Here is a 27,469-nt window from a genome sequence, read left to right as displayed (position 1 = left end):
TACCAATATGGGAGGAGCCCTGAATCGTGGAAATAACGTCAGAAACTGTGTAGAATTATCTTCTTCTTGAATCAGCTGCCATCTTGAAAAGCTTGTAAAATTGCCTAAGTCATATTGTCTTGTGACTTAGGCAAAATAAAACTGCCTAAGTCACACTCTTGACATAGGCAATTATACTAAAGGGGTAGAATGGCATGATCTGTTTAACTGAGGATGTAGGCAATTTTACCAGAGGTGGCCAGCATCATGAGGAGATGATTTAGGCAAAAAAATCATTTTTGTAAAAAAACGACTTAGGCAATTATTTTAAGAAGGTGACGATATTAAAGTCTACGGTGAGTGTAGTCCGTTTCCCCCCGGAGTGGAGGGGACGTGTCGTTAAGTGAAGTTCCCGGATGTTAGTGATCTATTAGCTACGTCATTACGCGGGAGCGGCCATGTGTGTAGTTTCTATTGATGGTAATTATTCTCCGACATACAGTCTGTCTATGTATTAATCAATGATGGCATCCCGTGCAGCAGAGCTGTTTTCTGAAATCGACAAGCTCCGTGTTCAACTGCTGCTAAATGTCGAAGGAAAGACAGACTGCCAGTATGTTGAAGAGGAAATCAGCCAGTGAGTTCACTGTCAGTTAGTCTCCAGCTAACAGCTAACGAGATGCTAAACTGGGTCAGCTAATCCCAGTTGTTGACAGACTAGTGGCAGGCAGTGTAGTGTAACAGGTGCCATGACACAAATCTGCTACTCTACATGCCTACTTGGTGTAGTTAGGTACATATAAAGTAGCTACCTGATGTGTCTTGGTAGGATGGTTGGTTAGTTTAACTAGGTTTTAATCTGCACTGTCATCATGTTACCACAGAGCTAATAGCTAACGTTAGTCAGCTAGCTTTATGTCCGCCATAAATTAGCATCATGCTAATGCTACTGTGCCATTAACAAAATCAGAGGAGGCTCTTCAGGATAAAACATCAATTAGAGGCACAAAGTCATCCAAACCTGTGTAGAGTGAGACGTAATTACTTTTTTCTTAACAAACTTTATGAGAACAGATAAATGTATACAGCAAGTAATCTACATGTGTCTATACAGTGATTACATTCCTGTCTGATTGTTTAATTCATAAACTACATGGATAAAATAAGATTCTTCAGATTTCCCAGTAAATGAACTATACCCCATAACAATATATATCAATATTCCTGAAGTAGTATGATGAAAATATTTCAGAACCCCTGTACTGTTTTTTACCGGCCCATATTCAAAGCTATTTTAGCAGACAGCAGTTATTTTAGATTAACTGACTGGTTCAGCACTGCTGTCACAAGGATGGATACAGAAAATCTTTTCTGCCAATAACTCGCCTGTGGCTGGCTACCTATCTATCTATTTTTCAGTTTTGACATTTACAGCAGATTTTTCTGTCTGTTTTTTTTTTTTTGGTAATTTGGCAGACTATACAATATGGATGTTTTTCATATGTCGTCACCCTCACCGTATCTTTATTTTTGTAGCAGGGAAATTTTGGCCCACATTGAAAACGTGATCCAAGGAATAGTGACCAGTCTGTCCAAAAATGAAGCCCCTGTGCTGACACTGCCCAACAGATCCAGCTGGGCCAACGTCAGGTAACGCGATTTTAAACACTCTCTACCATGAAAAGTTTTCTCCTCACCCTGGACACTGCAGTCATTTTACACACCGCCTGTGTGGGATCTGTTTAAGCCGTCTGACCTTTAAAAGATAAACACAAGCAGTCATGTTGTGTAAAGAAATAAACATTTACCTACATAGGTTTTTAATGGAAGGTCAGGCCACACAAGATGAGCAGATAGCTGTTTAATTTCATTTAAGAGGAAGTACACACTTCAACTCTGAATTTGAAGAAGAGGTGTTTTAAGCAGGCTGCATGGGCAGCCAGGTGGTTTAACCTTGAACTTAAGTTCCAAGAGATTGAAGTTGAAATAACTTCCTGCTGTTTAAAAGATGACAGAGTGATAAGGAATTGAAAAGCAGTGGCCTACACACACACACACACACACACACACACACACACACACACACACACACACACACACAACATGAATTTACAAAGGGCTTTAATGTGACTAGACTGTGGAGATCTTGTGCTCAGAACAAAGCAGACTGTCTGGTCTTGTTTGGATCAAACCTTGCCACAGCTTAAAGCACATTCTGGTTCAGCCCTTTCAAATGGGAGATCCCACAGACTAAGCGCCCAAAGGTTTTACGGAGAATAAGGATGATTAGGTACACGGGAGGTTCTCGCAGGTAGCCCTCAGGGTGTGGGGAATTTTAGATGGCTTACAAATGGGGGAGATGATTTTCAAAGCTAAAAAAAGTAAACGTAGCACACACGGTCTGTGTAGATTTCTTTGATGCTCTCTTTTCGTCCCGTCTTTTCCACTTGAAATTCCGTATGTTTTCCTTTCGTTATTCCCCACTCGAGTTTTGACAGTGCCGTCGGCCTTCAAATGAGCTCAGGAAGTTCTGTCACCACCATTAGGAGCGACTGTGCTTCGTCCGTCACTAAATTTGGTGAGAAGATACCGACACACCACTGCTCTTCTGTTTTCTCATTTTGCTTCATATGTGACTTTTCTTTTCATGACAACCAACATTCCTTCTAGTTAAAAAAAAAACAACTTTACAGCTGTGCTGTTTTTCATGTGGCTTTCATTTACATTCATTGTGAACATATGCACAAACAGCAGTAAAAGTCAGACTTAGTTGTAGGTGACAAATTGGCAGAGACAGAATATGTTGAAGGAGGCTTTTAAGGATCAGTTTACCACATGGATATCCTAATTAAGAACAGAATATGTTTTTTTTTCCCCAATCAGTCCCTTTAAAGACATTAAACACTGATGATAAGTGTAGTGTTTATTGTCCACAAGAAAATTATTTGTTTTATCAGTTGTTTTATTGTTAGTTTTATGTGATTTTTCTCTGTTTAAAGCGCAAATTCTCAAGATTCTCTCGGTCATCTACAGACTTGTGCTGAGCGACTCGTATGCCACGAAAAGGTTATTTGTTGCCAACGCACATTTTAAACGGTCACGAAAGCCAGATATAATTCACATTCTGTACATGGAAGTTTTCTTTTGTGAAATAGCTTTGCTCGGTTGATGCTGAATCTGCTATCAGAAGCATTTACATTTTGTTTCCACAGAGACATCTATTACAACAACACACAGTTGTTCGGTTCACAAAAAACTGTTGATGGTATAGTGGACGATGTCTCCTGCATGCTAAAGGTTCCTCGCAGATCACTCCATGTGGTAAGTGTGCGTGTCCACGTTAATGTGAGAGGCGACGCACACGTGTGACTGTGAGGCAGAAAAGCCACACGTCAGACATTAAAACCTTGTAGCAAAATTCCTTTGGATCCGTTTTGTTATTATTAGTTCAGACCCCGCAGATAAAATCTGTTAGTTTAGTACCGTTTTTTAAACAGTTTTTTCCTGCTTTATCTTAGGAAACACCTGTGGTTTATGGTTAGTCTGATCAAATTTTATTAAAGCTGAACTTTAATATCTCCAGTTGGCCACGTCCAAGGGATTAATCTCAGGCGATCTGTGTTACATGGAGGAGGACGGCACAAGGATTGACTGCCACTCCAGGTCTGCTGTAAGTTCAATCAATTCATTGTTGTGCCTTTAGGGCTTCTGCACTTTTTACGCCTCATTCTCATTGTTTATGTAGCCTTACTGACACCAATTTACCACCACCTGCAGTCGGGAGAAACGTGTATTACCTAACAGTTTGCCAGCATTGCTCTGCAGCCATGAGGTAGTCCTGAGTTCTACAAGTAACCACGTATTTGCTGCTAAATCAACAATAGCACTACAAGCCTCACAACAGAAATGCATATGAGCGAGTGACAGACAACTCTCACTATTTTTGTGGCTGTTTTTTGTTTTAGGCTGTTGCAGTTTCATCAAACATTGCTGGGATTAGAAGTATCCTTTGTGATTCGAGCATTTGGATGTGTATGCATATGTCTTTTTCAATTCTTCTGTAAATTGAATTGAATAGAATTGAATTGAATATATTGTATGATATATATGTGTATATATATATGTGTATGTGTGTATATATATATATATAGTATGATATATATATATATGTGTGTGTGTGTGTGTGTGTGTGTGTGTGTGTCTTTCTGTGTGGGGAGGCTGTTATACGGTTGGATGGTCTGTGTTTTCCTTGATCATACACAGATATCGTATCGTCTGCAAAATTCGTCATGATAGTTGAGAAGGATGCAACGTTTCAGAGACTACTGGATGACGACTTCTGCTCTAAGCTCTCTCCCTGCATCATAATCACAGTGGGTTTCCTGTTTTTTGCAGCTGCTTTTTGGGGGATTTTTGCTAAATATAACTTGAATCATATTCATTTGAATGTTGTCTCGTCTAAAGAAGGGCAGTGCTCTGCATACATAACAGGTGTGCTTGTGTGGATCAGGGTAAAGGCGTGCCAGATGTGAACAGCAGGTTGATGGTGAGAAAGCTTTGGGACACGCTGCGCATCCCCATCTTCGCTCTGGTGGATGCTGACCCTCATGGTACACGTCCAAACCAGTTTTACCTCTCACACACACATCACATATTTCCACTCATTTAACAGCACAGCAACAGGGAGTTGTCTCTCCACACACACACACACACAGTGGGGCTTGCATGTCTCACCAAGCCAGCAGATGTTCGCACCTGTCTGGTACGTCATGGTGCCTGGTCTGGCCATTATTTCCGTTGATCTCGTCCAGCCGGGATGGCTCAGTTTCCACTAGTCTCCATATTTCTAACCCTTTTCCCATTGCGTGGAGGGACACATATGTAATGCTTTACTTTTGTTCTGAGCTCCGTTACACATCTCAGAGGATAATTGCTCTGGTATGCCAGTGATTGCAGCGTGTCTGTCTCTCCTGATTTTCCCAGGGATTGAGATCATGTGTATCTACAAGTACGGATCAGTGGTGAGTCCTGCCATGCCACTTATTCCTGCACTGTATATTATCCAATGAGGCCTGTTCAGTGTCTCTCTGTGAGTAATATGTAATTATGCCCGTCTTTGAGAAAAAAAGAAAACCAATCATCCATCTCAGAATATTTGAACTGACATGATATGGAGTGAAAATGTTGAGAAATTGTGTGGCAGTGTCTTTGTTGATCTCTGTGATGCTTGTGTAATCATCATTATGCTCATCAACTTCATTGTGAACACGTGTTGGGCATAAACTCATTATGGAAGCACAGTGCTGATTATCCTTGTGTTTATTTGAGATCTACTCTGTGTGTAAGCATGTTGTGCGTGTGTGCGTGTGTGTGTGTGTGTGTGTGTTGGTTTTTCCACAGGCCATGTCGTTTGAGGCCCACAGTCTGACCGTCCCCAGTGTTATGTGGCTAGGCCTCCTCCCCTCTGACCTCCAGAGGTTTGGACTCAACATTCGCTACTTCCTACTTCCTCCTCCTGCCTCTAATTGGAATTATATTCTGGGGACATTTAGATTGTTTGTTTTGGTTTCTGTTGCTGTCGCCTCACTTTTTTTTTCCTTCAAGGAACTGCGTCTGAGAGCATATTGAGTTTTAAGTATATGTCCCCTTGAGCAAATTTAGTCCAAAAGGGCTTTTTGACATACATTTAATTGCAGTCTGTACAGTTTTTCCTCTTATGTCTGCCCCTAAACATACACATAATAACTCCTCAATGTGAGTCTGTTGAGAAGGGGAGTAAACATACCGTATGCGCGACATCCATCAACAGACCTGCTTGCCAGCTGGTGTCAATTTCATGAAACAAATTTAGTTTTGTGTAGTAAAATCAACATTTTTCATTCTTCAGGTTGCAGGTTCCCGTGGATGCCCTGATCCCCCTCACCGAGAGAGATAAAAGCAAACTCAACAGCCTCCTGAAGAGGCCATACTTAACCAGCCAATCAGACTGGCAGAAAGAGGTGAGAGAGGAGAAGGGAAAGAAAAAGGGGAGTCGAGGATGGGTGAGCAAGATGAAGTGCGATGAAGGAAAGTATCTGAGACGTATCCAAGTCGTACAGCTGAAACATAATTCAGAAGTTTATTTTATCTTCATAAAATTGTATCCACCGCCACACTCAGCTCCTATGGGGCTACTCAGGAAGACGTTTGTCTGAAGCACCTTGTTCCTTTTTTAAAACGATGAGGTTTTCCTCCTCAGAGGTTTACACAGTTTTAACATTTTGCTCATGTGACACATGGCGTAGGAAGGTTTGTGAAAGGACTCTTAGCTCGCTGGTTCTGAGGATACAGAGCAGCGGATCCTTTGTGGAGAAGCTTTTAGAGAGAAACACTTGAGGGTTTACGCCTCTTTGCACAGCTTCCTCTTGCATGCTTGTTTTTTTTTTTTTTTTTTTATTGTGTGTTTGTTCTTGTTGTAGATGGAACTGATGCAGCAGAGTAAGGTCAAGGCTGAAATACAGTCCCTAGCAGCCATCGCTCCTGATTTCCTCACCAACACATACCTGCCCAATAAGCTGCACTACGGGGGCTGGGTATGAGCACAACACTGCCGCCCAGTGGAATAACAAGTGAACTGGTTGAATAAGCTGGCTGCTAAACTTAAGACAGATCCTCTATGCAACCGTCCTGCCTGACCTTGTCAGACAGATTGAAACATGAAGTTAAGGTGGTTTGGTTAGTAATGTTTGCACATTTATTAGTGTGTTTATGTTTCCTACTTGTGTTTAAGAACTGTCTCATCCTATGATTAAAACCCTGTAATTTGATCATGTTTTTGGTCTTTATATTCTTGAAGGCCTTATTTATATTCCCAAGATGTTTGGACCTGCTGTTGTAAAGTCATCAAACACAACATTCAATTTCATTCTTGGAGTTAATTACTCTATTATAATCATTTCTGCATTATTTTCACAGCTACTGAGCACAGCTATACATGCTGGTGCTAAGATTACAAGAGAGAATGAGGATTTAGTGGTTTGGAACTGGACTCTCTGTGCATCTGTTCAATTATTGATGCTTAACATATAAAAGCTCGAGCTGTTCTTTCTATATCTGTTCTCCAGAAGGTGGAGACAGTGTTCATTTAAATTAAATGAGAACAGGTCGTTTCATACAGCCCCCACAATATCATACTCATGATGTGGGTGTTATCATCACAGAAACATTTAGCTTGAAAAAAAGTTTGATAGGTCAAATGATCTATTACTTAAACACAAGTTAAACAATAGAAATGTAAATACAAGGTCAGATCTTAAAACAATGTTTCATGATGGCATAACAATGGATGCTGATTTTACAGATGTAATTAAATCTTTTTTGAGTGTAGATTGCAAAAAATGTTGTATAAATAAAAGTGAAAAGTGGGTTGAGAACCCTAAAAAAAACTAATCCAAAAAGGAATTTGGCCATTATTAGTGGTTTAGATCATTTATTTGACGAAATAGCACATTACATTATTGGAAGTAAAACTTGTGTATGTTTATTACAGAATTGCCCTTGCCACTGACATAACATTGAAATATGATCAATATACATAAGAAAAGTTGATAATAATTTCAACAGTTTGGTGGTTTTAGGTATAGTAATGCTTTATGTTGTAAAAAAAAAAAAATTGTAATAGCCTAAGCCTTTTCCAGAAATAATAGTCATAATCTCAGAGGTAGCTGGGAAGGAAATGCAGTGGAGTAAAAAGCCGAATGCTTTTAGTTGAAAGTAGAAGTAGACCAGAAGTATAAAGTCCCAAAAAGTGAAAATGCTCATAGTTGATGAGTAAAGGTACATAGTTACATACTACCCAGCACACGAAGGATATTTTCAGTGTTGCGTTATTTTAACCAAAAATGTCCACATGTAAGCAATTTAACAAATACTGAAGAAATAAACGTTTAAATCCGATCAAAAGGTCGCTGCCTCACATTTAAATAACACGTTTAGACGTGCAGTCAAATGGACGTGAAGTGCTTCCTATGTGGAATAGACGATCTTTGACAGCGTGGTTATGTGACTGTCGGTGGGCGGGGCTCCGTGCTTGTGCAACATACTACTGCTACGTCACCGCAGCGAGCACCCAAGTTTGTCCATCTGAGGACACCTCCGTGTGCAAGAGGAGCCTTAGAGGAAAACTGTCGAGGAGCACAAGACTGAGAGCATCACTTCCATTATAGAGGATAAACCAGGTGGGTGGTGTAAGAAGTGAGTATAGCAGGGATTGTTGAATGTCACATGTCCAGCTGGTTAATGAGGAGCTACTGAGTGCTTATTTGGTAATTACTCCAATTAAAACTTGGTTTGATGAGCGTTTACTGATCAAAACTGATTTTAAAGATTCTGTTCACTTTCAGTATAATTTTCTGTTTAATATTAATGACCGATATGTGTCTGTAAGATACCAATCCTTACTGGAAGCCTCTAGTCAAAGTGTGTTAAAAGCCTCTGGATACTGTGGTATAACTGTGTGTGAGCATTTATGTCTCCCTCAATAGCAGCTTTCAGCTTTTCTGTTTTAACTGATCAAAATGTGGAAATGAAAAGCATGAGGAGATAAAGTTGTGTACAGCTGATTTTGGTATACAGTCTATCTAGCTCATATTTGTTTCTAGGTCTGTTACCTCAAATCCATTTGTTTGCATTGTAGAAATAAAGTGTTCATCAATTGCTGATGGCAATTCAAAAAAGAGACTATAATACTATGATACGTAGCATGAATAAGCAGCATGGGTAATGGCTGGATGGATGTTTGACTTTGAGGATCATATGATATGTAACAGAGACCCAGTCCCTGTTTTGTAATGTTTGTGATGGTGGGGGCTGAGTGTCACAGTTAGTGTCTTGGACGGTCTCAACTGCAGCCAGGCGGCTCAGTCTTTGGTTAGACTTGGGTTACAGCTGTAGTAGTAGCAGGACAGGACAGGTCCTTCAGAGGCCTTCCCACTTTTTACCTGTCAAGGACAGCTGACTACAGAGCAGAGTGAATGAAAGCAGTCTTTTGCCACAACATCCAGCACAGATCAGTCATGTTTCGCAAGACATTTTTTGTCTGTTACATCAAGGTGGACTGGGATTTGATCAGGTAAAAAAAAAGAAAAGCTGTTTCGCAACCGGGAGGACTGAGATAAAGGTGGATTTTATCGGATCAGTTTTAGTAAACAATGTTTTTACATTTTACCTTCAACTGGACTATTTATATTTCAATTAGATTCTAGTAATATGTATCACTCTAGCTACGCTATACCTGTCCAAAGTAGCAATCTGACCTTTATGGAATATATGTAATGGATGTTTAATCTGCCTTTACAGACAAACTATCTTGATACATCTTTAATGCTCCCCTTTGTCTCCTTCTCATTTAGGTCAAGAGTATCTCATATGGACGCAGTGATCCGCCGGTGCCCCTTCCTGACTGTTGTGCCGAGTATTTTCCTGCAGGTGGCTGGGAAGTCCTCAATGGTTAGCTATGCCCAAAAGTGCCCAGTGATGATGGATCTGGCCTCCAGACCTCTGGCCAGAGCTCTGTCCTCTTCAGCGTCTGCATCAAAAGGCACTCCAACAAATGATGGTCAGCGAAGATTATAATGCATCCCACTATAAATGATGAACTCTTGGATCAATACAATTTGCGGTGATTTACATGCAAACAATGTTTATGTTTCTGTTAATTGTACTGATTATGACTTACAAATGTCCCCCTGTGTTGTGTAGATCAGAGGCATGAAGGCAGGTTGCCCCCAGGCCACGTCACACCACCTGCTGGCCAGGCTGTAGGCTCCAAATGCCCTTTCCTGGCTGCAGAAATGGTGCAGAAAAACAACAAGGTAGTGAGAGAGGCCAGCATGGAGCTGCAAGAGGACGTCCAGGAGATGCACTTTGTCCGCGCAGGTAAGCAGTCGCACAGCCACACCTGTAAATGGATATCCATACATAAAGTAAGTCATGTAAACTGTAAAAGGTCATGTTTTTGGTGCATACTGTGTATACTCTGGTGACATTTAAAGGGCAAAGCAAATGAATGTCACGCAGTGATTTAGAGATCATTAATTGGGCGCATCTTTCACAAACAGGGAAAACAGATGCAGATTTATCGGATGTGGATTTTATCCAGGCGCACAAGCCCAACAAGGGGGCACTAAAAAACCTTTTCAAGCCCACATCTCCCAAAGTGTCTCACCTGCTGAAGGATAATCTGCCCGAAGGTAAGACAAACAAATTCTTCCGAATATTCTGAAAAAGGTTGTGAAATGTTTTTCAAGCTTTTAAAACAATCCTCCCATTTTTCCCCCCATCAGTTGCCACCTTTCAGTATGACCATTTTTTTGAAAAGAAGATTGAAAGCAAGAAGGCAGACCACACATACAGGGTTTTTAAGACGGTGAACCGGCGTGCCCTCACATTCCCCATGGCAGACGACTACTCCGAGTCTCTTCATGCAAAGAGAGATGTGTCCGTGTGGTGCAGCAATGACTACCTCGGCATGAGCCGCCACCCCAAAGTCACCCAGGCAATCATGTGAGTAGGCGATCAGCCATAGGACGGTGATTCTTACAGATTCAGAAACAAAATAAAAGAATGAGGTAATTTAAAGATAGTGAACTCCTTTTATTTTTTTTTCCTCCAAGGGAGACTTTGCGAAAGCATGGTGCTGGTGCAGGAGGCACACGAAACATTTCAGGGACAAGCAAATACCACGTGGAACTTGAACATGAGCTAGCTGACCTACACGGCAAGGATGCTGCACTGCTGTTCACTTCCTGCTTTGTAGCCAATGACTCCACATTGTTTACTTTGGCAAAAATGTTACCAGGTACATTCAGTTAAGCTTGGAAATATTGTGAAATGTGACTTTAAGTACCATGCTTTTGCCTTGATACAACATTGTAGCGTATTTGATTGCATGTTTTCTTGATTTAGACTTCACAGCAGAGAACTGACGCACTTCTTCCATGTGTTTGCTTCTCCAGGTTGTGAGATCTACTCTGACGCTGGCAATCATGCCTCAATGATCCAGGGTATAAGGAACAGTGGGGTCAAAAAGTTTATCTTCCGTCACAATGACGTCGGCCACCTACAAGAGCTGCTTGAAAAGTCTGACCCTTCCACTCCAAAGATTGTTGCTTTTGAGACAGTGCATTCAATGGATGGTAAGTCCACAACCTGCCTTATTTAAAAGGGTATTTAAAAGAGTTTCTTTCTAGAATAACCACTGTACCGCTGTAAATGATAAAAGGTTTGGATGATAAGTAATGCTAAGCAGCTTAATGGATGCTGTGTGCTCTATAGGGGCTGTGTGCCCACTCGAGGAGATGTGTGATATTGCCCACAAGTTTGGTGCGATGACCTTTGTGGATGAAGTTCATGCTGTGGGCTTGTACGGGCCCAGAGGAGGAGGGATCGGGGACAGAGACAGAGTCATGCAAAAAATGGATATCATCTCTGGTACCCTTGGTAAGCAGAGCCCTCTCTAATGAGGGCAAATCTCTCACAGCACCCTCACCAGCTACATATGTGCCTCTCTGACTTGTTATGGGTTTCATTTCCAGGCAAGGCATTTGGCTGTGTGGGCGGCTACATCGCCAGCACCAGCGCTCTGGTGGACACAGTGCGCTCCTACGCTGCAGGCTTCATCTTCACCACTTCCCTGCCCCCCATGCTGCTGGCAGGGGCAAAGGAGTCCATCAAAGTCCTGAAAAGTGAGGAAGGCCAGGTGCTCAGGAGGAAACATCAGAGGAGCGTCAAACTGCTCCGACAGATGCTGATGGACTCGAGCCTTCCAGTGGTCCACTGCCCAAGCCACATCATTCCTGTCCGGGTAAGGAAATTAATAATTTCTCCATTTACCTGGTGCTGATGCAAAGATTCACCTCCAGGACAGTCTCTCTAACCACCAGGCAACCCTGCTTCCATAGCTAGTTACAGTCGAATATATCAGCGTTATTTAAGGGTCTGTGGTTTTCATAGTCTGAATTAAGACACTTGAAAATGTGAATCTGGTGCATCTGTTCGCCAGGTGGCAGATGCGGAGAAGAACACCGAGATCTGTGACATCATGATGTCTCGTTACAACATCTACGTTCAGGCGATCAACTACCCAACTGTGGCTAAAGGAGAGGAGCTGCTGCGCATTGCACCCACACCGCACCACACCCCACAGATGATGCACTACTTTGTTGGTATGATCGCTATAAATTATGTCGTTTATCTCATAAATCAAAAAAATCCAAAGATAGACCATTTCGGGTTTGAGTGCCTTGATCATATATATTCAATATCCATAATCCATGACAAGAAATAGATGTATCCTTACCTGTTCGCTCTGTGCCTCGTCTCCACAGACCAGCTGGTGAAGACGTGGAGGGAGGTGGGTTTGGAGTTGAGGCCGCACTCATCGGCAGAGTGTAACTTCTGCCAGCAGCCTCTTCACTTTGAGCTGATGAGTGAGAGGGAGAAGTCCTACTTCAGAGGCCTCAGTCACATGGTATCAGCGGTAGCCTGATACCACATAAAACTCTGAATCCCAACACTTCCTCGCATTTAGGCTATTTATTGTATATCACCGCATATCAAATGTTCTCACTTACCAATAAATGTGTGGGTTAAGTGCTAATTTACTCTGGTGTGTCCACTTTTAATTAAATGTACTGATTGTGTCTCACTGAGGTGTTGCACATGTGCACATTATGTGTCATGAGATCTAATCTGAATAGTCTCCTCCGTTCATGTCATCTCATAATAATCTTCAAATATGAAGTGAACGAGGTAGCAGATGGGACGAAATATCACACATTCACTCCAACCCAGTTATACAGTGAACACACACAGTATCTCAGACCACTTATGTGGTGCAGTCACAACTTCCAGGGCTCATGCAGTTTTATCCTTATCATGATGCACAGGATATTTGCTGCACATACATACACTGTATATGCAAACTTTTTTTTTTTATGACATGCACCGCTCCATTCAAAAAGATTATTTCTCATATCAGTTATAACATCCTATAGGTTGTGACACTGCAACACATAGTATATCCCTCAAAAGAGAAGCATGGGCCTTAAATCAAAGCTGGCATAGCATACATGTGATTTACTCTCACTACAAAAAGTAAATAGTAGTGATTGTGAGAAGCAGCTCTATCATAAACAATGTGATGAGCCTATTACATAAGTGCCACAATGGTGTATCAAGTGGTGGTGTTCATGTTTAATGAGCTTAAGGGCGTATTTGTGGTCATCAGGTCATTCATTCATGAAATGCGTTTCATGGTATTCTTGGTTTGACCACATGGAGGCATACTGGGTCTCCTGTTTGCAGCTGTGAGGCTATGACGTCAGACACCTCCCTCCTTTGCAGATGACTCATAGCTGGTGCAGCAGTGTTCATGCTGAACCACTAGATGGTATCAATGGAGGACAGGATATTGTGTTTGCTATCAAGATAACACAGGCGATCACGTTGGTTGTAATAAAATGCAGCAAATACACTTCAATGTGCCTGATTTAAGTATCAGTGTAGCAGACATGCAAAACCACAGATTATAGAGCATTTAAATGAATTGTCAGACTTATTTGCCATTGATGTAGCAGTAGCAGTTATTTTATGAAGCTTTTTCATACAAGATATAGTTCGATACATTTTTATTGACTTACTACATGCTTTATCCTATGACCATCATGTTTAGACAAAATTAATTGAATAAAAAACCTCTTCACTCCCACATGCAGAGAAACATCAATGGAGAGGAAGCTCTCCTCCCATCTGTCTCATCTCTGAATGTATCCCATTGCACATCTGCACGTGACAGGGGTGCGTGTTGTTGTGTCCGTCGGGTGTGCGTGAAAGCCCTCAAAGCAGCACTTGACACACAAAACCCGGGATTCTGTAAACCAAAGATCAAAGTTAGGCCAAAGTTTTCTCTCAGAGAATTACCATGAGCTCACGTTTGGAGCGCGTTATGTAACCAAAGTGTTGGTGGAAGTGGAGCAGTCAGGTGACCACCACTATCTCGCAAGGCCAGCCTGCTCAGAGCATGAATCTTTGACTGTGTTTCAATTCAATACTCTAGCTGTGTGTTGTATTCATTTAGCTGGTTTGGATTTCAAATTTTGAGACATTTTTCTGTCTTGGATTTGATTAATAAACGAGGTCACCCTTCCCCCCAAAACTAACCCTTGATTCATACACTGTGAGTCTTGTAAGACTACAACATGCCAGAAAAGTGCGTGAAATACTCCTTTGTGCATTGTCGGACTTCATTGTCGCACATTATTTCCTTCATCCATCACTGTCTTTTGTAGATGCAGGCAGCCCAGTCCCTTATTGCAGACATTCTTAGGGGAGGTCCAACACCTCTGCACTTCCTGGAGGGGAGTTCAACTGGAACAGCAATAATGTGGGTATGAGGCGCCACAGGCAGAATGTGTGTGTGTGTGTGTGTGTCTACGTGTTGTTTTTCAAACTTCTGACATAATGTGCTGCTTGGCTGTTGGAGGCAGGTGCTGAAATGGAGGTGTGGTATAGTGTGGCGATGATATGGTGCCTGTTGTGTGCAGTCAATCTATGGCTGAGAGCATTTGTGTCCGTGTGTGAGTGTATTTGTTTGCATGTGTGTGTGTGCAGGTTTAGCTCCATTCCTCATTCTATGTTAATCCCAATGCTCTGCACATCTGTGTCTCCCCCACTCACGTGCACAGACAGATGAGCTACATGGCTGAATTCCCACTGCACGCATCTCTCTCTCTCTCTCTCTCTCTCTCTCTCTCTCTCACTCCTACACGGGCTATTTGGTTGCATTATCGTACACATCATGGGAATGTTGTGGTTGCATTCGAAGAAAAGACACTCATGGACAGCAACACGCTTGTGGATTTCTTATTGTGGTCACAATGGTATACAGCTTAGGAAGACAGAACGGCTTCCTTGATACACTTCACCTCACAGAAATAAAATGAAAATTGAGGAACAGAGCAGTTTCAGGGGTGTGTCCAATCTGATAATGAATACTATCATGATGAAAGACAAGGACACGCTTCCGTTGTGAAATGTTCTGGCGCTCTCCTGCAGAAAAATTAATCACCAATTCAAAGTACTCAGCAGAGTGAGTGAATGAGTGAGGGGAGGTGGAGTTTTCCCCTCCAGGAAGAAAACTAATGGATTCAGCCCATTTGTTTGTGTTTGTGTTCTAAATGGTGGTTGTGATTCCTCTGTAAATGCTTCATTGCACTTGTAATCCTGTGTAATACCTTGATAGTTCCTGTAACATAAATAGTACTGCTATATATACTAAGATATACACTGCATATGTGTATAGTTACGTATGGTGTCTAGTGTCACAATCACAGTGGTCAAGAACTTCCGCCTTCAAACAGTATCAAGTTGCAGCTATGCAAGTACTATGCAAGATTATTGTTATACTAAGGCAGACACACCTTCAGCTCCTACAGCAATATGTAAGTGATAAGAGATAAGAGAGACTTTATTTATCCCATACAGGGGGGCTCACTCGTTACAGCAGCAGAGAGTCCAGAGACAGAAAACGGTGCAGAAACAAAGTGTCAGCAACAAAAAATAGTGCAAAATCAAGGGATATAAAGAATCTAAAAATAAATACAAATATAAGAAAAATATACAATATAGACAAGTGTGTGTTGCACAGGAGGTGCATATTCCAAAATGTCAAAGTTAGATAAAAATGTCAAAGTAATAAAAGTGTCAAAGTGATAAAATAAAAGTTACACAAGGTCATTTGGTAGTCTAAAACAGAACCAATTTGATCTCAAGGAAAAATATTGGGGTCATATTTAGTGCTAGTTAGTGATAATAACCAGCTTATAAGTCAGTATAATTTTGTTATAATATGGCAAAATTGTGACTGTCCAAATGCTTCCATTGACGCCCACTGATTGCAAACTTAGAGGCATGCCTGCTATGGCTTTAAATCATAAGGAGTAAACTCCTCCCTCTTGAGTTGCTCTACTGTCAACTTAAAAAAAAAAAAAAAAAAAAAAAACCCTCCCATGCATCGGAATGGTGAAAGCAGAGTGTGCATGGAGGACCCTGGCACGATGTGGAGCAGCTGAAGTTGATGAGGAGCTTTACTGGCTGAGAAACATTGACATTTTAAACTGGTGTGTGGTGAATGAAAGTGTAAAGTGGTCTCCAGTAGAAGTGGGGCAGGTCAGACTCACTGACTGATGGAAACAGAGAGGAGGAAAAAGGGGAAATCTCTTCGCTCGAGCAGAAGCGCCATGCACTGGAGGGGCAACATTTGACGCGTCTTTTTAGGGGGTGAAATGTAGCGCACCGTCGCCCGGTGGACCATGTAGTAAGTGTTTGCGCTCGCGTGTAGTATGATATTGAGTCCGATATGTCTAATGCGACGCCGAGCAAAAGCGTGGAGTGGCTGCAGGTCGAGCTGGAGTCCGGAGGCACTTCTCTGCTCCTGCTGGACTGCCGCTCACATGAGCTGTATGAATCATCCCACATAGAGACCGCCATGAACCTGGCCATACCGGGGCTGATGCTCCGGAGGTTCAAAAAGGGCAACATACCCATCCGGACCATCATCCCCAACCATGAGGACAAGGAGAAGTTCATCCGGCGGTGCAAGACAGACACGGTGGTCCTGTACGATGAGAGCACCGTGGACTGGCAGGACTGCGGAGCCCCGGCGTCGGTTTTGGGTCTACTTCTTCAAAAACTCTGGGAAGACGGCTGCAAAGCGTTTTACCTGGAAGGTAACCGTTTTTTTTAATTATTATTAAATGTTTTGCTGAAGTCTTGGTGAAATAAGTGAAATACAGGCAATGTTAGCTACTTATAATACTGCGTCTGTGAAAAGCTAGAAAACGTCAGACTGACGCCGTTTTGCTTCTTCATCGCTAAAATGTTCTTACAGGTAAATACTAAGATAGTTTTGGCGCAATATTAGCATAAAGTAGCATCTTTATGAACCGCATTAAAGGCTAATTATGGTCTTTGTTGAGGAGACGTTGCCACAAAAGTTTGGGAACGGGAAGAGGTTTTAAACTTTCAGACTTTTAAGATGGAGGCTGTAAGGTTAATGTGTATTACTGTGGTGTTGTAGGTATACAGACAGTGTCGTTGCTTGTGATTAATGTCCGTCCGGTGTTGTGTGTTTGCGGTTTGTTGGTTGCTCTAAAGTTTGTGTGTCACTGAGATTCTCAATTAAAATTCCAAAATGGCTGCGCCATGTTTTGCTCCAGCAGAAACAGGCATGCATTTCATGAATGGTCTTTTTAGGGGGAAACGTGAGCTATTTCTCCAGAGCTCTGCTTCAGTGCCTAACATCCCTTTTTGCTTTTAAGAACGTGACTAGCAATAAATAGGTTATCTGATGCGTCCTTTTTTAAAAATTTTTATTTATTCACCCTTTTTGATATGACTTTGTTCATTTGTGTTTTGGCTCTCATCCAGGTGGATTTGTGAAGTTCCACACAGAGTACCCAGAGCACTGCGAGACCCTCCTAGACAGCTCCTGTCCCAGCTCCTCTCCTCCTCTGTCTGTCCTGGGTTTTGGAAATCTCCGAATCAGCTCAGATTGCTCAGATGGGGAATCCGATCGAGAGCCGAGCAGCGCCACAGAGTCTGAGGAGAGCCCCATCCCCAGCAATCAGCCCGCCTTCCCCGTCCAGATCCTGCCGTACCTTTACCTGGGCTGCGCCAAAGACTCCACTAACCTAGACGTGCTGGGCCAGTACAACATCAAGTACATCCTGAACGTCACACCCAATCTCCCCAACATGTTTGAGCACGACGGCCACTTCAGGTACAAACAGATTCCCATTTCGGACCACTGGAGTCAGAACCTGTCACAGTTCTTCCCAGAGGCCATTTCATTTATAGGTGAGTACGTCTGTAACTGCCTTTTGCTAAACTTGAAACTCACAGACACACTTTCAGAAAATAAATTACTTTTCAGTGTGTATATGTGTTTAGTTGTTTGTCTTGCCACAAAGAGTAGAGAAAGTATAGTAGCCCCACTTGGACTGGGCACCCATTAATTAATTATCTAATCATATTCTCATTTTATGTGTTTATAATCATTTATTTACTATAATAATGTCGTAAACTGGTGTGTGAATGTGTTTGTGGGACAGGCTGGAGTTTATATATTATTTCCATAAGCAAATGGTGGATTATACAGCGAGACACGGTAAAAGTTCCCTCTCTAACAACTTGTGTAAGCTGTGGTCTGCTGCTGTACAATGTCACTGAATTCCTCTGATACTAAAACACAACACATTAATCTTGAAAGTGAACATATATTCTGATGGCACCACTGCACTATGTTTCAGTTTCACTTTTGATCTGTCACCACTCACCAAGACCACACCTGAAACAGCAGCTTTTGACTTGTTTGTTTGGTGGTTGCACGGCTTATAGGTAGAGTGAGGAAGGAAATGTTGTTTCCACTGTCTGGGCTTGTGTTTGATTGTAGAGTCACAAGTTAGGCATATTGTGGTTTAGTTGTTTGCTTCCGTTTGCAGCTAAAGGGATGTTAGATGCACTGTTTTTTAGATTGAATGTCATGACCTGAATTGAGCCTCTCGGTCAACAGAAGACGCTTATGGTACAATCAGCAGGTTTTACTTCTCTCAACTAAGAGTCAGAATCACATTGATAACTTCAGAAAGCCCTTAAACTTACTTTCCTACAGCACAGGAAGATATTGATCAATGAAAATATGTCTAGAGTAGGTGTCCTTGGGTAACTTTCTGCTGACTGTATTCTCACTCTCCTCCCACAGATGAGGCTCGTTCTAAGCAGTGTGGCATCCTGGTCCACTGCCTGGCCGGCATCAGTCGCTCAGTCACAGTCACCGTGGCTTACCTGATGCAGAGGCTTAACCTCTCCCTCAACGACGCCTACGACTTTGTCAAGAGGAAGAAGTCCAATATTTCCCCAAACTTCAACTTCATGGGTCAGCTCCTGGACTTTGAGAGGACGCTGGGGCTGCACAGTCCCTGTGATAACCGCTCGACCAGCAAGGAGCAGCTCTTCTTCACCACACCGACCAATCACAACGTCTTCCAGCTGGACACGCTGGAGTCGACATGAGGATTGATTAGGCAGCCTCTTTCTTGTTTCCTGTGGTTTCTCTTGAGGTTTTCTGAACCTGTCAGATGCCTAACTAGCTGACACAAGCAGTAAGTCAGTCACAGTATTTTCTGCACCAAAAGGAACTGCATTGATCGGTTAAAGGAACAGAGTCCACATGCAGAGAACATGCTCCATTAGGTCCAGTCTAAATGCCTTAATATCTAACCCAAGGATGACTTTCTCTATCCACCATACATGGCATTAATCAGTGGTCATGTACAGCCATAATAGCAGGACATTTCATAACTCTTGTATTAAATCTACGATTGTTGTTTGACTGTTATTTGTTATTCACCAGCTGGAAAATGGATGTCTACGTATTTCTATGTGTCAGTTACGATTATTGCCTTGATGGTCTAAAAGGAGTCTTTGGCCAATCAGAATGTTTTCTGGGGACCAATCGGAGATATTTTGATGGTACTCTAGCAGAGGGAAATAAGCTACTACAGCGATCCGGCCTTCAAATAGCGTCCAGTTTTTCTTTTGATGACTGTTTTCAGCTGTCTAGCAGCACAAAGGTGTTAATTATTCTTTAAATGCAAGACCAATTAGCCACGTTCTGCAAATTATTCTTCTGAAACGCTCCTGTGCATTCTATTTCTTATAACTGCATTATTTGCATGTGATTATGTTGTACCAAGGACCTTGTTTTGTAACTTTTAGGTCATATTGCCTGTTGTTGTTGAGGCCTTGACCATACCTTAACATGAAATTTAACAATATGTCAGTTACCAGGTCGAGGTATAGTATATAGGACTGGCCTTTGCCACGATTGAAAGGAACAAATGTGTAAGTAATCAGTGTACAAAGGAATGTGCGTTCATCTTATTTTTTACTCCCGACAGTCTTCAGTCTGCAGCTACTCCTTCTGTGACACAATAATGTTAAGGGAAACATGAGGTGTAATTAGCTGTTCTCTAGTGCCAGTCTCGTCTCAGAACAAATGAGTGAGTTTGATGTATGAGAGGGAGTGAAAGGAAAATGATTCTGACAAATGTGTTCTTACCTCACAGAGAGACAATTTCAGGGATTTTTATACAAGGCATCTGTATTTCATCATGGCCTCTTAGAGTGCATCCAAGGGCTGTTTTGTTTGGTATGTTTGTAAAGATGTACATAAAATGTGGTTGTAATGGGGGACATTTTCTCAAAATCACGAAGGATGCGAATGTGACCCTATTTTGACCCTCGTGTATAGTATGTGTAAAGCTAAATGTCCAAGACATTCTGTACAAGTTTATACAACAAATATATTGTATATTTTTACTTGAATATCACTTGTTTGTCTTTGTTTAGAGAGTTTTGTACTGAAAAACGCACTTTCATAAAAACAGAAGTGATTGTGTGGTTTAGTCAGGACCAAAGAGTGCTCTAAGAAGTTGCAATTCATGGCTCTGGGCTGTCTGGCCCCGTGGCTCTAGGTGTGGTCAGATGTCCGCTTTCTGTCCACTCTGATGCCTGGCTTCCTGTCTCCCACAGGCTTTCTGACACAAAGACAAGTGACAGGGCCAGATCTGTCAATACCACAGCGCAGGCACACCCACTACCAGTCACTCAGACGGCGCTTAAAGGAAGAGGAAAATGACACAGCATGTACTTAACCACAGATACAAGACTTCCTAAAGCTCTCCTCTGCAACTTGCGGACTGATCAGATGTCACAGCAGTGTTGTGCAAGAGCCGTTTGAAGTGTAATAGCCTCAGTTAAACGCATTTTTCACTGGTAATGATGATTTCAACATTTATTGGCAAAAGCACAATATCCTGCAAAGAGATAAAGCCGTTTTGTAATTTAACAAAGAAGAAATGAGAGTGCCCTAATATCTTCACATTCACACTGCCATTTAGAGAGGGAAATTCACATTATTTGTCGACTGTACCATTTTAATGATGTATTCACACCAAAGTAAATACAAAAGCATCAATGTATTCAATTTCTCTCCAGAAAACATTAAAAAAAAAGAAGCTTGCAATGTAGAGTCATTTTCATGTTCACAAGGAGGATCAGAATAAGTAATGGGTATATGTTATTGTTAGCTTAAAGTGTAAAGTTGCTGGAAGAAATTCGTGTTCAGATTTACGCTTCATTACAGTTCCACAAATGCTTGATTGGTTTGGTATTGTTTCTACCTTGTCTTGGAGATTTATTCATATGTTCTTTGCCAGATGACAGACAGATGATGCAGTAAATTCCCTTCCCTGAAGAAATTATTTCATGAACTGGAGCCAAGCTTTCTAAGTCAGGAGGAAAAAAAATAGGTGGGAATATTATGTAGCTGATCACTGCAGCAGTTCACGGTCCAATAACTGTCACTCTGTGGGATTTAATGACTTAAAAACTGCGCAAAACAGTTTTTTGTTCCAGCTTCGGGGCTGACTGGTGACTGGTGAATATTGGAGCAGGTTAAAACTAAAAATCTTCAACTTTCACAGCAGAAATACAGAACATGAAGAGACTTGTCTGGCAACACTTCGCAGTGGTGATAATAAAAGCTGTTGAGTGATGGGTTTTCCAGCATGACTGAACCCGGCTGGCCACATACCTGCACGGCAAACCTGTGATTAGGTCTGAAAAGACACCCACGATAAGGCAGAGCCAATGGGTAGCTGCAGTGCATGAAAGAGAAGTGAAGGCAGAGAGAGCCATTAATCAGAGATGTCTTACCTGTAAATGGCACTATACGTCTACAGTACACCATCAGTACAGTACAGGAGTGAGAGGAAATTATTTTTATATATAAATATTATATAAAAGGTTAGAGTTAGGGTCATCATCTAATATACACACACACCTTCGAATACCAGTTTCTATTGCTGTTATATAGGCTCTTCAAACAATCCTATGAAGATGTACATAAAATATATATAAAGCTGTTTATGTGTGGGATTCCCGTGTAGCTGCTTGTTATATTATGGCACAGACTACTCCATGCCAAGTGTCTCACCTGAGAGTTAAACATAGCCTTTTGCATTCTGTAATTATAAATCATTTTGTGTGTTGCTGCCAACTTCAAAGTCAAGGTGTGGGGCCTTGGCAGTTCTTGTTTTTTTCCCCACTACTAAGTTACTCAGTAGGAAGCTGACACCTGCTCGTGCAACTAGAAATTACAGAGCTGACGAATTGTGACAGAAAAACTTTTTGAGTAAAAACTTTGAGTGAAAAATTTGTTGTTATTTTCATATATAGAAACAATGATGCCTGTGTGTGATTCACAAGCTTTTGGGGTATTTTTTGCAGTCACAGTATTTTTTTTTTTTTGGGGACAAGACAGAGTATTTTTGTCCTGTTATGATCACCCATGAGGGGAAGCAGAGGCTAATGCAGCGCTTACTCAGCAGTAGTTGATGGGGAAGCAGATGTGCATGAGACTGACAGGATTTTAGCTCGGGGTGCGGGCGGGAGGGGGCATGTGTCTGTTTGCAAGCATGCTGTATTTGTGTGTGTTGTAGAGGACTGAGCAGAAGCCAGTCAGAGCTGGTTCACACCTGCTGTGGTTACAAGAACATACTAAGCATACTGCATGACTGACAGTAATTTCACAGCTGTGTCTGCCTCAGAAGTACAATAGCTGGAATAGATAATATCTTCAGCTCACCCTTGCTGAATATACAGACTCTTTTTTTTAGAGGAATTTCAGATGAGAACCAATTCACTTTGTGGTCTCAGCAGCATTTATTAGTGTATTTCCTTCAAAACTAGTTCTAATGGTTGCAGCCTTTCTGACAGGATCACTATTATCCTATTACAGATTGATGTTTGGCCACCTGCCTGTAAAAGCCAATCTCATCTGAATAACTGCCATCTTTACCACAGAGACTTTTGCTCCCGGTGGTCTCACTCTGCTTGTGTACAGCAGATGTTCAAGGCAGAGGAGACTAATCCTAATCTCAGTATTTTCCTGAATGCCTCTGACATCGTGTCGCTGAAGAGGGGATGATACCGTGGATCCTGTGCTGCCCTCTGAGCCATGAAGTCTTTATTTTGGAGAGAGTGTTCAGACCTAATGAAACACAATCTGTGCTTGTTAGTGGCGGTGACAATGAAGGTGAAAAAGTGCTTTGTGTGTGGCTCTATTGGAATGGCATGTGTTATCATGCTGGTAATTTCAGCTCCTCTCGTTGGAGACTGCAGTTTAATTCTCAGAACCCTTGAGTCACATCGAAGCCATTTGCAATGCTTCCTACTTCCTCATATTTGTAATGTAATACGCTTAGATCCAAAGTTAGACAAGCACACAGACATGCACAGACAGGAAGGACACATTTAGCAACTGGACAAGAAGCGATTTGTCACCATACTATAAACTTTAACAACATTACCACTATTTAAATCATATGCTGATCTTATTTGCGGTGCTGTCACCATTGAAAATTCATATGTCTGCCGTTACAACATCCATCAAGTCTCTTATCTTTCCAGGAACCCACTACAGATACACTATCTTCTCAGAATATCTCTTCAAACCCTCCTAACTAACTCTTTTGAAACACAAATCTTTTCTTAGAGACATGTATGTCCTCTGAGGAGGAAGAAAAGTGTTAGTTTTGGCAAGGAGAATAGTGGGTCATGTGTAAAGTAGAGCCACATGGAATACTAGTGGCAGAGCGAGGCAGCCATCTGTTTATACCAGAAGTCTCTCATTTCGTGGCCAATTTCACCATCCGGTGATGTACAGTACCCGCGCTCACCAAGCACAAGAACAAAGTGAGATTTGTTTGCAGTTTAATCTGTGGCAAACTGAATGAAAGGGAACATTCCTCGCGTCTTAATAGACCCAACACAAAGTAAAGGTCATCTGTCTATCATGTGTTCTTGCTTGGGATCTACAGAGGAGGCCATGCTGGGAACTGTCTTGCTGTCTGGTATGCCATTCACACAAGGCCATATGTTGCTTACAGTACAGAATTGCTGAGTGAGCCAAAGAGCACGTCTGTGCCTCAGGATGTGGTTCGACAACATTAGTGACCAGAATAATGATGTCATAGCACCAAGGACAGGAATTTCCAAGAGTCTGTCACTCAATACTAAACAAATTATCACTCAATAGGCCTGTTAAGATGTGTCTTATTTCTCCAGCATAACATACAGTTTCATACCGCAGTGGAATGGAAAGTAATGGAAGTACATTTACTTAAATAATGTACATAAAGAGGCTATCATCAATATTTGTTATGGGATCAATGTTACAGTAATATGTTGATATTGTGTTTGTACCCACTGCCCTCAAAAGGTAGGTCTAACTACAATTTTGAGGTACTTTTCCAATCTGAGCCACTCTACATCACCACATTTCAGAGACAGTCATTTATTCCATTTATTTGGCAACTATAGTTACTAGTTACTTTACAGATTGATGGTAGACATACAAAATCTGAAGTCATCTTATTAAATACACAGTTACAGTACAACAACTTGTAAAACAGATGAAATATGTTCCATCAGTTCCACATGTCAATGAATTAACAGTAATAATCAAACATTACATGATAGTACAACACAGTTTTCCTCAAGGAAGACTTTTAATAGTTTAGATTACAATTTTAATGCAGCAGTACACTGCATATGACCTGAATAGTTCTTCCATCATTTACCACACATGCAAGTTCTCTTTTTGAAAGTGGTAAAAATAGATAAACCCGCCAGTGGTGCATTAAAACAAAACAATCGCTGTTATTCATTTGAATCAATGAGTAGTTATTGTGGAATTTGAGAATTCTGTGTCTTGTAGTCTTGCTGTTCTATGGGCCATTATGGTCGGGCAGTCCAGAAACAGTACTTCAGTGTTCTCAGCACCAGAAGTGGGATGGAGCATCATGATACAATATTCTGTCTGTTCAAGTTTGATTTGCAGTCCTTCCACTCTCTCTTTGTCTAAAGCGTTCCACTTCCTCATTGTGTATTTATGGCAACAGAAACAACCTACCATTTGCTTTCCAAAAACAGGCAATCATCTGAGTTTCTGTAGTTATTCAAAGTAAGATCGTTTATGGTACTTCCATGGTTTACTTGTCTTTCTGAAGAGGGATATGTTGTACATAGATGGCAGCCTAAAATCCCCTTTCTACCATTAAGAGCCTGATTGTTAATGGTACAAGGAAAGAAATAATCATCACATGACCTAAAAAAAAGAATATTACCGTAGAAAATATGAATCTAGATATTTTGGGAGCATGTATTCATGTATTAAATGCCACTGTGAATGTTGAATGAGAAATTTCCAGAGATTAGGCTGTGATATTCTGCATTGGCCAAGTTCCAAGGCCATGTGATGTAGAGAAGCAAGAAAAACAGGAATCCTCTAAACCCAAAAGCCTGCTGGCTTCAAACGAGGTCTGCATGTGTGGGCGGCAGAGAGATGGTATGAGTAGTTAACGCCTTCCAAGCTCTAAACCATGTCCGGGGTATTCCTCACTCTTCCGGGGATTTTATACATCTATAAATCATACTGAGCTGGGAAAAGGTTATGAAAACACCACACTGTTGGCATAGCTTAGTAACACAGTTTTAGAACAATTTCATGGTGGATCATGACTCTTCCGTGATCTAATGGTTTGAATGGATCATTTCTAAATCAATAAAACATTGGAACAGTGTGTGTGTGTGTGTCCATGTCTGCCTGACTCACTCTTAGCCAGTGGAATAACTCACACACATACACAGAAACACAAACACACTTTGAATAAAACTGAATGAAATCAGTTATATAACATTGATAGCTTACTATTACCTATGCAAATCCCCTTTTATCTCAGTCACTTTCAAAAGGGCAGTGTTACAAGGGTGTGAATGTTACACAGAATAAGGAAACAGGTCTTAAGCTGCCTTAAGTGTCCCTTAAATCCACATTACCAAAGGTGGCTCATAACCGCAGTGTGTGTTAATAACAGCAGGCATGAGTCATCAGGCCTGTCTTGCGTAACTGCGTCACTTCTCCACCCAACTTGCTGCTAGTGCGCCACACCCCAGATTCATTCACACACTGCTCTGCTGCTGCCCAGCCTCCCATTGATGGCAGGGAGAGCACTACACATCCTGTTCTTCGCTGCAGACGGCAGCTCAGAACATGTCGGCGGAGGAGCAGTCCAATCTGTGTGATAAAAAACCAACACGTCAAATTTGAACATGACATCTTTTCACCTCATATTATCGCTTGGCCTTAATGCAGTATTTTTAGTCAGTGCAGCTGCACCAGAGATAAGCGTAGATAGTGCAGCTGATGTAGCGTGTTATATTTGTCAGACTGTGGAGATTGGTCTGGCAGAGCTGCACTGCTGATTGGGGTTTAAAATCCCATAAGTAACACAGACCATTAGGACTGAATGGAGCTAACAGGACCCTCAGGGAAACAGAGGGAGAGAGATGGAGGGAGGTGGGGAGGCCTTTGGACGCTGTCATCAGTCAGGCCACTGACGTCACCTGCTCACACGAACCACGGCTGATCCCATGCCACATAAAGAAACTATTGAAAATGTCAGTTTCATGATTTAAAAATGATGCTCTCTAAACATGATATATACTCTTTACAGCCATGAGTTTTGTCTGGAAATCAGAATGGGACTGAATTTGTTTCAGCACTATAATGAAATAATGGTCTATTAATGGTCATTTTCCAAGATTATTTTGGCGTCTTAGAACATAAGCACATTATATACTAAAAATCATAAACTCTTTTTTCATCCTGACTGGATCTATCTGTTCTCACAGACTGGTCAGTGAGTATTATCGGTCTTTGGAAAGAGTGTACCTGTGCCATAAAATCTCCTCATCCTCTGGTCACTGTAACTGAGCCAAACAAGCGGATAGGATTGTGTTTTCCTGCTGACATCAAGTGGCCACAGTGCTAACTGCATGACTCCCATTCCCCTGCTTCTAAGACTGCAGCCTGTTCACCTGGGAATGATGTTTTACACAACAAAAAGAGGAAGACCCAGGAGGTTTAGAATATATCTTTTGGTAAGAGATTCCTCAGAATGTGACAGTATAATCCAATCATATAATCATTAGCAGAGAAAAAAACACATATTCATTCTAGAATTAAATGCTTGTTGGTATGAAATTAATCTTTCAGCTATAATCATCTAGATATTTCAGTGTACTCACATGTATGTCAGCATTAAAGCTGTTTTACTGATAGAGCTGTTTACTGATTGTAGTTGAATAGAATTCTTTATATGGACAAAGGCATCTGATTGTCAACTGGTGTCGGTCAATCCAGATCCCCTAACATGGGCACTAACATGATTAGACATAAATAGCTTCTGTCTCAATAGACTGTGTAACTAGATACTTACACAGCAACCATGTGAATAGTTCACATGCCGCAGACAAGAGCCACTAT

At 41.5% G+C, this 27,469-nt stretch overlaps 3 protein-coding genes across 3 annotated transcripts; all 3 read left to right on the top strand.

Annotated features, from left to right (window-relative positions):
• Positions 1-503: 503 nt before the first annotated feature.
• On the top strand, positions 504-6,767 carry spo11 (SPO11 initiator of meiotic double stranded breaks). Its single transcript, XM_070838955.1, has 13 exons — positions 504-616; positions 1,516-1,629; positions 2,469-2,557; positions 2,979-3,045; positions 3,192-3,300; positions 3,563-3,649; positions 3,945-3,981; positions 4,243-4,352; positions 4,490-4,589; positions 4,963-5,000; positions 5,380-5,456; positions 5,867-5,978; positions 6,438-6,767. The coding sequence occupies exons 1-13, from the start codon at positions 504-506 to the stop codon at positions 6,555-6,557; spliced, it is 1,173 nt and encodes a 390-aa protein (XP_070695056.1). The 3' UTR covers positions 6,558-6,767.
• Positions 6,768-8,101: 1,334 nt separating this feature from the next.
• On the top strand, positions 8,102-12,595 carry LOC139209829 (5-aminolevulinate synthase, non-specific, mitochondrial-like). Its single transcript, XM_070839696.1, has 11 exons — positions 8,102-8,195; positions 9,369-9,574; positions 9,718-9,894; positions 10,077-10,208; positions 10,302-10,521; positions 10,632-10,816; positions 10,974-11,153; positions 11,293-11,457; positions 11,553-11,821; positions 12,020-12,182; positions 12,345-12,595. The coding sequence occupies exons 2-11, from the start codon at positions 9,385-9,387 to the stop codon at positions 12,503-12,505; spliced, it is 1,842 nt and encodes a 613-aa protein (XP_070695797.1). The 5' UTR covers positions 8,102-8,195; positions 9,369-9,384; the 3' UTR covers positions 12,506-12,595.
• Positions 12,596-16,035: 3,440 nt separating this feature from the next.
• On the top strand, positions 16,036-21,081 carry LOC139210009 (dual specificity protein phosphatase 7-like). Its single transcript, XM_070839957.1, has 3 exons — positions 16,036-16,745; positions 17,446-17,874; positions 18,779-21,081. The coding sequence occupies exons 1-3, from the start codon at positions 16,376-16,378 to the stop codon at positions 19,087-19,089; spliced, it is 1,110 nt and encodes a 369-aa protein (XP_070696058.1). The 5' UTR covers positions 16,036-16,375; the 3' UTR covers positions 19,090-21,081.
• Positions 21,082-27,469: the final 6,388 nt, after the last annotated feature.

Source organism: Pempheris klunzingeri, chromosome 11 (assembly GCF_042242105.1).
Source record: "Pempheris klunzingeri isolate RE-2024b chromosome 11, fPemKlu1.hap1, whole genome shotgun sequence".
NCBI lineage: Eukaryota > Metazoa > Chordata > Actinopteri > Acropomatiformes > Pempheridae > Pempheris > Pempheris klunzingeri.
This window is presented reverse-complemented; position numbering and strand designations above follow the sequence as displayed.

Bases quoted from the DNA above. Each gene is read 5' to 3' on its own strand.
- spo11 (XM_070838955.1), top strand. From the start codon at position 504: ATGGCATCCCGTGCAGCAGAGCTGTTTTCTGAAATCGACAAGCTCCGT. The intron at 617-1,515 runs GTGAGTTCACTG...TTATTTTTGTAG, and splicing joins GTTGAAGAGGAAATCAGCCA to CAGGGAAATTTTGGCCCACA. The intron at 4,353-4,489 runs GTGGGTTTCCTG...TGTGTGGATCAG, and splicing joins CTCCCTGCATCATAATCACA to GGTAAAGGCGTGCCAGATGT.
- LOC139209829 (XM_070839696.1), top strand. From the start codon at position 9,385: ATGGACGCAGTGATCCGCCGGTGCCCCTTCCTGACTGTTGTGCCGAGT. The intron at 9,575-9,717 runs GTCAGCGAAGAT...TGTGTTGTGTAG, and splicing joins AGGCACTCCAACAAATGATG to ATCAGAGGCATGAAGGCAGG. The intron at 11,822-12,019 runs GTAAGGAAATTA...TCTGTTCGCCAG, and splicing joins GCCACATCATTCCTGTCCGG to GTGGCAGATGCGGAGAAGAA.
- LOC139210009 (XM_070839957.1), top strand. From the start codon at position 16,376: ATGTCTAATGCGACGCCGAGCAAAAGCGTGGAGTGGCTGCAGGTCGAG. The intron at 16,746-17,445 runs GTAACCGTTTTT...GCTCTCATCCAG, and splicing joins CAAAGCGTTTTACCTGGAAG to GTGGATTTGTGAAGTTCCAC. The intron at 17,875-18,778 runs GTGAGTACGTCT...CTCCTCCCACAG, and splicing joins AGAGGCCATTTCATTTATAG to ATGAGGCTCGTTCTAAGCAG.